At 49.4% G+C, this 13,592-nt stretch overlaps 1 protein-coding gene across 1 annotated transcript in view; it reads right to left on the bottom strand.

Moving 5' to 3' along the window:
• Window positions 1–12,893, bottom strand: part of LOC132569156 (retinal guanylyl cyclase 2-like) — a 61,397-nt gene extending 48,504 nt beyond the window's left edge. The window contains exons 1-3 of the mRNA XM_060235342.1: window positions 12,284–12,893; window positions 8,922–9,223; window positions 4,475–4,832 (exon numbers count right to left, since the gene is read on the bottom strand). Of these exons, the coding sequence (XP_060091325.1) occupies window positions 4,475–4,832; window positions 8,922–9,223; window positions 12,284–12,893 (1,270 nt within the window). The remainder of the gene's footprint in view (window positions 1–4,474; window positions 4,833–8,921; window positions 9,224–12,283) is intronic.
• Window positions 12,894–13,592: the final 699 nt, after the last annotated feature.

The following is a 13,592-nucleotide window of genomic DNA, read 5'->3' as shown; positions in this document are numbered from 1 at the left end:
TAAGTGGATGCAAAGCCTTAAAGAACATATATCTATGCAACAATGAGAACAACTATGGGGAAAAGATATCAAATTTACCGTCAACTAGACACTAAGAGAAAATTGTTACAGAACGTTATTCAGATGGGTAAATGACATTGAGAAAGCACACAAAATCCATGAAACTACAAAGGAAAATGCTGAAAATGTCAAGACTTCAATGGAGCCTTCTTTCATATGTGGCGGACTTGTAAAAAAAGCAAAAAGATATCGGAAAGAAAAAACACCAAAAATGCAGAACATATTAAAGTTTAAATTCCCAATGGAAGCCAAGAACATGCTATTAGGTGTTCTGCCCAGGGCTTTTTTTGAGCCGGAACGCACCGAAACACCGTTCCGGCTGGCCCAGACAGCATTCCAGTTGGGCTTCCCAGCTGGCTAGCAGGACTCCAGGGTGCAACCATGCCTGTGCGGAAGCCTCCTGAAATCGTGCGCACCAGTGAGATTCCAGGGGCCCAGCCGCGCCTGCACAGGGACCCCCCAACATCACGTGAGCTGGCAGGGCTCGGGGGCTTCTGGAAAGTCAGCAGTTTTTCGGGTGAGTTGCTCCCATCCCCTCCCTCCCTCCCTCCCTCCCTCCCTTCCTTCCTTCCTTCCTTCCTTCCTTCCTTCCTTCCTTCCTTCCTTCCTTCCTTCCTTCCTTCCTTCCTTCCTTCCTTCCTTCCTTCCTTTCTTTTCCTTTCATTTATTCATTTTTTCTTTGTCAGTCTTTCTTTTTCTCTATTTATTTGCTTTATTTTCCACTCCCCCACTCTTTCTTTCTGTCAGTCTTTCTGTCAATATTTCTTTTTCCCTGTTTGCCTTATTTCCACTCTTTCTTTCTTTCTTTCTTTCTTTCTTTCTTTCTTTCTTTCTTTCTTTCTTTCTTTCTTTCTTTCTTTCTTTCTTTCTTTCTTTCTTTCTTTCTTTCTTCCTTCCTTCCTTCCTTCCTTCCTTCCTTCCTTCCTTCCTTCCTTCCTTCCTTTCTTTCTTTCTTTCTTTCTTTCTTTCTTTCTTTCTTTCTTTCTTTCTTTCTTTCTTTCTTTCTTTCTTTCTTTCTTTCTTTCTTTCTTTCTTGTACTACACCAGGGGTGTCCAAACTTGTTGAATGGTAAGAGCCACATAGAATATATAGATATATTATCAATTAGTCTCAAGAGACAAGGAGATCATGAGAACATAAGAACATAAGAGAGGCCATGTTGGATCGGGCCAATGGCCCATCGAGTCCCACACTTTGTGTCACATAAGAACATCAGAGAAGCCATGTTGGATCAGGCCAATGCTCCATCCAATCCAACACTCTGATTCCCCCCTCTTCCACTTGCAGCTGCTGGAATGGCCTTGGGTCAGCCAGAGCTCTCTTATCTGGGAGAACCGGGTTTGATTCCCCACTCCTCCACTTGCACCTGCTGGAATGGCCTTGGGTCAGCGAGAGCGATCTTGGAGTTGTCCTTGAAAGGACAGCTTCTGTCAGAACTCTCTCAGCCCCACCCACCTCGGTGTTTGTTGGGGGGGGAAGGTAAAGGAGATTGTGAATGCTCTGAGACTTTGAGATTCAGAGTGGAGGGCGGGATATAACTCTGGTATCTTCTTCTTCTAAATCAATACCACCAGCAAAATGGCCGCCTGTCGTTCATCGCCTCAGAAAGCCCAAGAAAAGCTTCATGAAAGCGTAATTGGCCAGCGTCCTCCTTCAGGGCTTTGGCTGCCACCTCCAACTCAACAGAACAACACAAATTATATTAAGTGATTGTTTCTCCTTCTTGCTGCGATAAGCTTGGAATATTCCCTGGGAGCATTGCTAATTGGAACGAGTTGGAGTTCCTACGCAAATAGATCTTTAACCCTTTCAATTTGTCTGAGATGAAAAGCGTATTGTTTTTTGGTAATCAGAGAACACAAGAAGAGCCCCACTAGATCAGACCAGTGGTTCATCTGGATCAGTATCCTCTCTCACACATTGGCCTACCGGTTCCTCTGGAAGGCCAGCAACAGGGTATAAGAATATAAAAGAAGCCATGTTGGATCAGGCCAGTGGCCCATCCAGTCCAATACTCTGTGTCACACAGTGGCCAAAAAAACCCAGGCACCATCAGGAGGTCCATCAGTGGGGCCAGGACACTAGGAGCCCTCCCAGTGTGCCTCCCAAGCACCAAGAAGACAGAGCATCACTGCCCCAGACAGAGAGTTCCAACAATACGCTTGACTAATAGCCACTGATGGACCTCTGCTCCAGATGTTTCTCCAATCCCCACTTGAAGCTGGCTATGCTGGTAGCAGCCGCCACCTCCTGTGGCAGTGAATTCCACGCGTTAATCACCCTTTGGGTGAAGAAGGACTTCCTTTTATCCATATGGATGAGGCCTTTCCTTAACGTTGCCTCCTGGCACTGGGATTCAGAGGTTCAGGGCTTTTTTGCAACAGGAACTCCTTTGCATATTAGGCCACATACCCCTGATGTAGCCAATCCTCCAAGAGCTTACAGGGCTCTTCTTACAGTGCCTACTCTAAGCTCCAGGAGGATTGGCTACATACGGGGGTATAGCCTAATATGCAAAGGAGTTCATGCTACAAAAAAAAAAGTCCTGCAGAGGTTGACTGCTCCTGAATGTGGAAGTTCCCATTAGTCATCATAGGCAGCAGGGTTTTTTTACAGCAGGGATGCAGAGGAAAGCAGTTCCAGCTGGCTTGGCACCAGAGGGCGTGGACTAATATGCAAATGAGTTCCCACTGGGCCTTTTTTTAAAAAAGCCCGGCAAGGAACAATGGTCATGTTGGGGGTGTGGCCTAACATGCAAATGAGTTCCTGCTTTGCTTTTCTTAAAAAAACTCTTGTGTGAAACAATAGTGCCATGAGGGGTGTGTCCTAATATGCAAATGAGTTCCTGCTGGGCGTTTTCTGCAAAGAAGCCCTGCGTGAGACAATGGTGATGCCAGGGGTGTGGCCTAATATGCAAATGAGTTCCAGCTGGGCTCTTTAGAAAAACCTTGTGTGGAGCAATAGTGACATCAGGGGTGTGGCCTAATATGCAAATGAGTTCATGCTGGTCTTTTTCTTTAAAAAACCCTGTGTGGAACAGTGGTGATGTCAGGGGGTGTGGCCTAATACGCAAATGAGTTCCTGCTGGGTTTTCTCTTTAAAAAGGCCCTGTGCGACGCAATGGTGATGTCAGGGGGTGTGGACTAACATGCAAATGAGTTCCCGCTGGACTTTTTCCACAAAAAAAGCCTGATGGGCAGCAGTCAGTGTCATTCTCTCCTCCATGAATCTGTTTAATCCCCTTTCAAAGCTGTCTGTGCTTTCAGATATGTAATAAGAACATAAGAGAAGCCATGGTGGATCAGGCCAATGGCCCATCCAGTCCAACACTCTGTGTTACATAAGAACATCAGAGAAGCCATGTTGGATCAGGCCAATGGCCCCTCCAGTCCAACACTCTGTGTCACATAAGAACATAAGAGAAGCCATGTTGGATCAGGCCAGTGGCCCATCCAGTCCAACACTCTGTGTTACATAAGAACATAAGAGAAGCCATGTTGGATCAGGCCAGTGGCCCCTCCAGTCCAACACTCTGTGTCACATAAGAACATAAGAGAAGCCATGCTGGATCAGGCCAGTGGCCCATCCAGTCCAGCACTCTGTGTCACATAAGAGCATAAGAGAAACCATGTTGGATCAGGCCAGTGGCCCATCCAGTCCAACACTCTGTGTCACATAAGAACATAAGAGAAGCCATGTTGGATCAGGCCAGTGGCCCATCCAGTCCAACACTCTGTGTCACATAAGAACATAAGAGAAGCCATGTTGGATCAGGCCAGTGGCCCATCCAGTCCAACACTCTGTGTCACACAGTGGCCAAAAAACCCAGGTGCCATCAGGAGGTCCACCAGTGGGCCAGGCCACTAGAAGCCCTCCCACTGTGGCTTTGGGTGAAGAAGGACTTCCTTTTACCCGTTCCAACCTCACTGGGGTGAGGACACTAGAAGCCATCCCACTGTGCCCCCCCAAGCACTAAGATTACAGAGCATCACTGCCCCAGACAGAGAGTTCCAACAATACGCTGTGACTAATAGCCACTGATGGACTTCTTCTCCCTATGTTTATCCCATCCCCTCTTGAAGCTGGCTGTGCTTGTAGCTGCCACAGGGCCATAGCCAGGATGTTAAAAGTTGGGGGGCTTTTTTAAAAGTCAGGGGGCACCCTTTCCCTTGCACTGTGGGGCTTGCTGCTTCTCAGAAGCTTTCTGGGGTAGGAGCAAAAGCTGCAGGCTCTGAAAGTGGCCAAGTGAAGGCAGCCCACCCTCAAACATTGGAGTCAAGAAAGGACTGCACCTTGAGTGCCAACAGACCATCACTGATGGACCTCTGCTCCAGATGTTTATGCAATCCCCTCTTGAAGCTGGCTGTGCTATAATTGACCTCTGTGCCCAAGAAAACCCAGGCACCCAGTTACCTCTAATGCACAGCACATCTGGATCGAACCAGCAGGTGGCATCGGCGGGGGGTGGGCCTCCTCCTGGAAAGTGTACGGCTCTTCCCAGGGACTGTACCAAGCCAGTGGATGTCACCAGCAAGTAGGTCGGGGATAAGTAGCTCCCTTGGCCGTCGGTGTCCAGGATCACGTAATTGGCCAGCACCTTCCCCTTGCTGTCGACCTGGATCCTGCGGCTGAATCCAGCAAAGTTGAGGTTCCTCACATGTTCTGCCAGCGCCATCCCCGAGAGCTTAGAAGTCCCAGGCTGATGCACCTTGTCTAAAGCTTTTGCAGCAAGGTAAATAGCATCGTAGATGGTCCCAAAGAGGGGAGTCACCTGGGAAAAAACAAATGTAACCTTAAGAAAATAGGAGTGTAAGAACATAAGAGAAGCCATGTTGGATCAGGCCAATGGCCCATCCAGTCCAACACTCTGTGTCACATAAGAACATAAGAGAAGCCATGTTGGATCAGGCCAGTGGTCCATCCAGTCCAACACTCTGTGTCACATAAGAACATAAGAGAAGCCCTGTTGGATCAGGCCAGTGGCCCCTCCAGTCCAACACTCTGTGTCACATAAGAGCATAAGAGAAGCCATGTTGGATCAGGCCAGTGGCCCTTCCAGTCCAACACTCTGTGTCACATAAGAACATAAGAGAAGCCATGTTGGATCAGGCCAGTGGCCCTTCCAATCCAACACTCTGTGTCACATAAGAACATAAGTGAAGCCATGTTGGATCAGGCCAGTGGCCCTTCCAGTCCAACACTCTGTGTCACATAAGAACATAAGAGAAACCATGTTGGATCAGGCCAGTGGCCCATCCAGTCCAACACTCTCTGTCACATAAGAACATAAGAGAAGCCATGTTGGATCAGGCCAGTGGCCCATCCAGTCCAACACCCTGTGTCACATAAGAACATAAAAGAAGCCATGTTGGATCAGGCCAATGGCCCATCCAGTCCAACACTCTGTGTCACATAAGAACATAAGAGAAGCCATGTTGGATCAGGCCAGTGGTCCATCCAGTCCAACACTCTGTGTCACATAAGAACATAAGAGAAGCCCTGTTGGATCAGGCCAGTGGCCCCTCCAGTCCAACACTCTGTGTCACATAAGAACATAAGAGAAGCCATGTTGGATCAGGCCAGTGGCCCTTCCAGTCCAACACTCTGTGTCACATAAGAACATAAGAGAAGCCCTGTTGGATCAGGCCAGTGGCCCTTCCAGTCCAACACCCTGTGTCACATAAGAACATAAGAGAAGCCATGTTGGATCAGGCCAGTGGCCCTTCCAGTCCAACACTCTGTGTCACATAAGAACATAAGAGAAGCCATGTTGGATCAGGCCAGTGGCCCTTCCAATCCAACACTCTGTGTCACATAAGAACATAAGAGAAGCCATGTTGGATCAGGCCAGTGGCCCATCCAGTCCAACACTCTGTGTCACATAAGAACATAAGAGAAACCATGTTGGATCAGGCCAGTGGCCCATCCAGTCCAACACTCTCTGTCACATAAGAACATAAGAGAAGCCATGTTGGATCAGGCCAGTGGCCCATCCAGTCCAACACCCTGTGTCACATAAGAACATAAAAGAAGCCATGTTGGATCAGGCAATGGCCCATCCAGTCCAACACTCTCTGTCACATAAGAACATAAGAGAAGCCATGTTGGATCAGGCCAGTGGCCCTTCCAGTCCAACACTCTGTGTCACATAAGAACATAAGAGAAGCCATGTTGGATCAGGCCAGTGGCCCTTCCAATCCAACACTCTGTGTCACATAAGAACATAAGAGAAGCCATGTTGGATCAGGCCAGTGGCCCTTCCAATCCAACACTCTGTGTCACATAAGAACATAAGTGAAGCCATGTTGGATCAGGCCAGTGGCCCTTCCAGTCCATCACTCTGTGTCACATAAGAACATAAGAGAAACCATGTTGGATCAGGCCAGTGGCCCATCCAGTCCAACACTCTCTGTCACATAAGAACATAAGAGAAGCCATGTTGGATCAGGCCAGTGGCCCATCCAGTCCAACACCCTGTGTCACATAAGAACATAAAAGAAGCCATGTTGGATCAGGCAATGGCCCATCCAGTCCAACACTCTCTGTCACATAAGAACATAAGAGAAGCCATGTTGGATCAGGCCAGTGGCCCTTCCAGTCCAACACTCTGTGTCACATAAGAACATAAGAGAAGCCATGTTGGATCAGGCCAGTGGCCCTTCCAATCCAACACTCTGTGTCACATAAGAACATAAGTGAAGCCATGTTGGATCAGGCCAGTGGCCCTTCCAGTCCAACACTCTGTGTCACATAAGAACATAAGAGAAACCATGTTGGATCAGGCCAGTGGCCCATCCAGTCCAACACTCTGTGTCACATAAGAACATAAGAGAAGCCATGTTGGATCAGGCCAGTGGCCCATCCAGTCCAACACCCTGTGTCACATAAGAACATAAAAGAAGCCATGTTGGATCAGGCAATGGCCCATCCAGTCCAACACTCTATGTCACATAAGAACATCAGAGAAGCCATGTTGGATCAGGCCAGTGGCCCATCCAGTCCAGCACTCTGTGTCCCATAAGAACTTAAGAGAAGCCATGTTGGATCAGGCCAATGGCCCATCCAGGCCAACACTCTGTGTCACGCAGTGGCCAGAACCCAGGGACCATCAGGAGGTCCACTAGCGGGGCCAGAACTCCAGAAACCCACCCACTCAAGCACCAAAAAGACAGAGCATCACTGCCCCAGACATAAGAACCTAAGAGAAGCCATGTTGGATCAAGCCAATGGCCCATCCAGTCCAACACTCTGTGTCACACAGGGGCCAAAACCCAGGGACCATCAGGAGGTCCACCAGTGGGGCCAGAACTCCAGAACCCCTCCCAGTCTTGCTCCCCCAAGCACCAAGAAGACAGAGCATCACTGCCACAAACAGAGTACTCTGTGGCTAATGGCCACTGTTGGATCTTCTTCGAACTCCTCACACTTTGGCAGATCATGAGAAGGAGGGCAGGAAGGGCTGCTTCTATGCTTAGTTCTCATGGCTTATTTTTTACACACCCAGGGAAGTGCTGATCACCACTGTCAGGAAACAATTGTTCACCAAGCCAGCTTGGCCAGAGATCCAGGAGGCACCATAGAATTGGACCCCCGAGTTCAATCTTTTTGAAACTTGGAGGGTGGTTTGAGGAGAGGCATTGGATGCAAGGCTGAAAATTCGGTGCTTCTATCTCAAAAAACAGCCCCCCCCCCAGAGCCCCAGATACCCACAGATCAATTCTCCATTATACCCTGCGGAAATCATAGAGTTGGAAGGGACCTCTAGGGTCATCTAGTCCAGGGGTGGCCAACGGTAGCTCTCCAGATGTTTTTTGCCTACAACTCCCATCAGCCCCAGCCGGCATGACCAATGGCTGGGGCTGATGGGAGTTGTAGGCAAAAAACATCTGGAGAGCTATCGTTAGCCACCCCTGATCTAGTCCAGCCCCCTGCACAATGCAGAAAACTCACAAACACTTCCCCCTAAATTCACAGGATCTTCATTGCTGTCAGATGGCCATCTAGCCTCTGTTTAAAAATCTCCAAGGAAGGAGAGCCCACCACCTCCCAAGGAGGAAGCCTGTTCCACTGAGGAATCGCTCTAACGGTCAGGAAGTTCTTCCTAATGTTGAGCCGGAAACTCTTTTGATTTAATTTCAACCTATTGGTTCTGGTCCTACCTTCCGGGGCCACAGAAAACAATTCCACACCATCCTCTATATGACAGCCCTTCAAGTACTTGAAGATGGTAATCATATCACCTCTCAGCCGCCTCCTCTCCAGGCTAAACATCCCCAGCTCCTTCAACCTTTCCTCATAGGACTTGGTCTCCAGACCCCTCACCATCTTCATCGCCCTCCTCTGGACCCGTTCCAGCTTGTCTATATCCTTCTTAAAATGTGGTGCCCAAAACTGAACACAAGACTCCAGGTGAGGTCTGACCAGAGCAGAGTAGAGCGATACCATCACATCATGTGATCTGGACACTATACTTCTGTTGATAGAGCCCAAAATTGCATTTGCCTTTTTAGCCACCATATCACACTGTTGACATACGATACACTGTTCAGCGTCTGATCCACTAAGACCTCTAGAACCTTTTCGCACATACTACTGCTAAGACAAGTCTCCCCAATTCTATAACCATACATTGGATTTTTCCTACCTAAATGCAGAGCTTTACATTTATCCCTGTTAAAATTCATTTTATTGACTCCATAGGTTCCATAGGGAATAATGGAGTGCCTGTTAGAAATTTTCCTCCCCACCACTTTCTGATAACCCTGAAGCTGGGGGAGGGCGGGCCTCCAAATGAGCCAATCCCCTACCCCCAACTGGGGATTGGAAACCCTATAGCAACCCTATAGTGGTCCACACTGACCTGCTGTGGTTCCAAATCTGACACTATTTCACCTCTTTCCTTCGCTGTCCTGAACGCTTCGTAAAATGTCTGATCTCCGGACTCTAAAGTGATGGTCAAGACGGCATCGTAAGCTTCCCGGAAGGTGCGGTCTTTGTCGAGGAGGAAGTAGGAATGGTTTCGATAAGGAAGGCTGTAGAGCAGGGTGTCGTAGGGCACAAAAATGTACCTCCCGTCGGCCAGACCCATCTCCCGGGCTTGGGTGAGCAAAGTGGCCTGATCTTCCCCTCCAACCAGTGCTGAAGGCATACACAAAACGATCACTGCAAGAGAAAAGCCAAGAGGGTTTATTTTTTAAAATAGTTTTCATCTGTGGAGTGGAGAAAAGGCAGGGGATTCAAGGAACACGACGTTCACCGATAATTTCACCCAAAGAGTGATTAACACCTGGAATTCACTGCCACAGGAGATGGTGGAGGCTACAAGCATAGACAGCTTCAAGAGGGGATTAGATCAACAATTGGAGTGGAGGTCCATCAGTGGCTATTAGCCACAGGGTATTGAGAGCCAGTTTGATGTAGTGGTTAAGCGTGCGGACTCTAATCTGGGAGAACCGGGTTTGATTCCCTACTCCTCCACTTGCAGCTGCGGGAATGGCCTTGGGTCAGCCAGAACTCTAGTAGAGTTGTCCTTGAAAGGGTAGCTGCTGTGAAAGCCGCCTCAGCCCCACCCACCTCATAGGATATCTATTGTGGGGGGGGGGGAGAGATATAGGAGATTGTAAGCCACTCTGAGTCTGTGATTCAGAGAGAAGGGTGGGGGTACAAATCAACAGTCTTCTTCTTCTGTCTTGGGCAAGTGATGCTCTGTCTTCTTGGTGCTTGAGGGGGCAACAGTGGGAGGGCTTCTAGTGTCCTGGCCCCACTGGTGGACCTCCTGATGGCACCTGTTTTTTTTGGCCACTGTGTGACACAGAGTGTTGGACTGGATGGGCCATTGGCCTGATCCAACATGGCTTCTCTTCTGTTCTTATGTGACACAGGTTGTTGGACTGGATGGGCCATTGGCCTGATCCAACATGGCTTCTCTTGTGTTCTTTGGTTCTTATATTGATCTGATGGGAATGAGCTGGGCTGGGAGATCCAGATCGGGCAAAACAGAAGTGGCATTGCCTGTCTTTCCATAGTCAGGGCTTTTTCTGTAGCAGGAACTCCTTTGCATATTAGGCCACACCCACCTGATGCAGCAAATCCTCGGAGCTTACAGTAGGCCCTGTACTGAGAGCCCTGTAAACTCTTGGAGGATTGGCTACATCAGGGGTGTGTGGCCTAATATGCAAAGGAGTTCCTGCTACAAAAAAAGCCCTGTCCATAGTGACCCTGAACTTTCCATCGAAATATTAACCATGGCCAACTCTGCTTAGCTTCTGAGTGCTGACTGCTCTGATGGCCGTTGATTTCAATGGTGGTGGGAAGAAGAAGGAGGAGGAGATGATGATATTGGATTTATATCCCGCCCTTTACTCTGAATCTCAGAGTGGCTCACAATCTCCTTTATCATCCTCCTCTACAATGGACACCCTGTGAGGTAGGTGGGGCTGAGAGAGCTCTCCCAGAAGCTGCCCTTTTAAGAACAGCTCTGCGAGAGCTCTGGCTGACCCAAGGCCATTCCAGCAGCTGCAAGTGGAGGAGTGGGGAATCAAACCCGGTTCTCCCAGATAAGAGAGCTATGGCTGACCCAAGGCCATTCCAGCAGCTGCAAGTGGAGAAGTGGGGAATCAAACCTGGTTCTCCCAGATAAGAGAGCTATGGCTGACCCAAGGCCATTCCAGCAGCTGCAAGTGGAGGAGGGCGGAATCAAACCCAGTTCTCCCAGATAAGAGAGCTATGGCTGACCCAAGGCCATTCCAGCAGCTGCAAGTGGAGTAGGGGGGAATCAAACTCAGTTCTCCCAGATAAGAGAGCTATGGCTGACCCAAGGACATTCCAGCAGCTGCAAGTGGAGGAGTGGGGAATCAAACCCAGTTCTCCCAGATAAGAGAGCTATGGCTGACCCAAGGCCATTCCAGCAGCTGCAAGTGGAGGACTGGGGGAATCAAACCCAGTTCTCACAGATAAGAGAGCTCTGGCTGACCCAAGGCCATTCCAGCAGCTGCAAGTGGAGGAGAGGGGGGAATCAAACCCAGTTCTCCCAGATAAGAGAGCTATGGCTGACCCAAGGCCATTCCAGCAGCTGCAAGTGGAGGAGTGGGGAATGAAACCCGGTTCTCCCAGATAAGAGAGCTATGGCTGACCCAAGGCCATTCCAGCAGCTGCAAGTGGAGGAGTGGGGAATCAAACCCGGTTCTCCCAGATAAGAGAGCTATGGCTGACCCATTCCAGCAGCTGCAAGTGGAGGAGTGGGGAATCAAACCCGGTTCTCCCAGATCAGAGAGCTATGGCTGACCCAAGGCCATTCCAGCAGGTACAAGTGGAGGAGTGGGGGAATCAAACCTGATTCTCCCAGATAAGAGTCTACACACTTAACCACTACACCAAACTGGCTTTCGAGTGCTGTCAAGTCACAGGCAAGTTATGGCGACCCATCATGGGGTTTTCAAGGCAAGAGAAGAATACAAGTGGCTTGCTATTGCCTCCCTCTTCATAGCAACTCTGGGCTTCCTTGGTAGTTTCTGACCATGTTGCTGACCATGCTCAGATTGGTGTAGCGCCAGTTTGGTGCAGTGGTTAAGTGCGCAGACTGTTATCTGGTAGAACCAGGTTTGATTCACCACCTCCTTCACTTGCAGCTGCTGGAATGGCCTTGGGTCAGCCATAGCTCTTGTAGGAGTTGTCCTTGAAAGGGAAGCTTCTGGGAGAGCTCTCTCAGCCCACCCACCTCACAGGGTGTCTCTTGTAGGGGAGGAAGGTAAAGGAGATTGTGAGCCGCTCTGAGATTCTGAGTGGAGGGCAGGATATAAATCTAATAGCAGCAGCAGCAGCAGCAGCTTCTAAGCTCTTTCAACGGGGAAGGACGGTGGCTCAGTTGTACAGCATCTGCTTGTTAAGCAGAAGGTCCCAGGTTCAATCCCCGGCATCTCCAACTAAAAAGAGTCCAGGCAAGTAAGCATGAAAAACCTCAGCTTGAGACCCTGGGGAGACACAGGGAGGGGCTGTGGCTTAGTGGCAGAGCATCTGCTTGGTAAGCAGAAGGTCCCAGGTTCAATCCCCGACATCTCCAACTAAAAGGGTCCAGGCAAATAGGCGTGAAAAACCTCAGCTTGAGACCCTGGAGAGCCGCTGCCAGTCTGATTAGACAATACTGACTTTGATGGACCCAGGGGGATCTGATTCAGTAGAAGGCAGCTTCATATGTTCAAGATTAGGCGAGCCTGGACCACTTACCTTTAATGTCCCCAGCAGCCCGGATCCTTTCCCAAGTCCCTTCGGCTCCTGAATCACCATCGTCAATTGTCGTAACGAGATGTACAGGCAGCCCCCCGTTCCTCAAGGCGATAGCCAGTTGATGGGCCGCGTCCAGCCAGAAATCTTCTTGGGATGAAACGATGCCAACGTGAGCCCAGTTAAAATATTTCAGCACCGCCACGAGGACGCCGGCGGACGAGGGCAGCATCCCGACGAGTGAGGGGCGGCAGTTTGGACGGTCCGGTTGATCATTAAAACAGGTCCAGGAGAAGATGGCTTTATCCCAGGCCTTACTGAGCGAGGCGGCCACGTCACAGTAGCCAGGGTTCAGAGACCCTACAAAAGCTGAGAAAAGTTTTTCATAGCCTATGAATCCAGGTAGGGCCCTACACGTCTGGCAGTCATCTTGTAGCAGCGTCCAGTCCAATTCACCGGCGACGTTAAGCGAGGGGTCCTTCTTTATCCGTTGCATCGCCAACTCAGCGGCTCCTCGGGGAAAGGCCTTGGAGAAAAACCGATCGCAGTTCCATGGCCCGAGCAGGCCGATTTTGAAGACTGCACCATCTATCGGAAGAGGTGGTGTTAACATCCCTAGAGCAACACACCAGAATCCCACAGGTGTTCTATAAGTTTTCCAAATAGCAAAAAAACAGGTCTTCTTACCAAGCTCTGGAGGAATGCAGCTAAAACACAACGGAATTGCAGCCATTTGTCCGGAGCAGTTGAGGAACAAAGTAAAGGTTTTAAGGAAACGTGAGCTTTCGAGAGGTTTAAGGTCCAGTAGCACCTTAAAGACTAACAACATATGTGGCAGGGTACGAACTTGTGCGAGTCGCTGCTCTCTTCAGATACAACAGGAATGGTGTGCGATCCAAAACACAGTGAAATGTAAGTCCTTCAGGGTGCACAAAGTAAAGCAAATACAGAGAGCTGGGTTAGATTTGGGTTGGGTGAAAGTCTCTAAGAGCGCCTCACCTGGACAAATAGATGATACAGGGGATGAATAAAAGTGAAATGTTAGATACAGGCGGGGGGGGGGGGAGCAAATAATGTGTATACCCACCATTGTGTAGATTCTGTCATACAAATACTACTGAATTTGTAATCGCTGCTGGCTCAACTGGAAAATCATCGCTATGACTCAGTTTCAGAACAGGAGAGAAGCAATGTTAGATCAGGCCAATGGCCCATCCAGTCCAATACTCTGTCACACAGTGGCCAAAACCCAGGGGCCATCAGGAGGTCCACCAGTGGGGTCAGAACTCCAGAAGCCCTCCTACTGTTGCCC

The sequence above is a fragment of the Heteronotia binoei genome, chromosome 3, assembly GCF_032191835.1.
Source record: "Heteronotia binoei isolate CCM8104 ecotype False Entrance Well chromosome 3, APGP_CSIRO_Hbin_v1, whole genome shotgun sequence".
Taxonomy (NCBI): Eukaryota; Metazoa; Chordata; class Lepidosauria; order Squamata; family Gekkonidae; genus Heteronotia; species Heteronotia binoei.
The sequence above is the reverse complement of the archived record's forward strand: the minus strand, read 5'-3'. Positions and strand labels throughout refer to the sequence as shown.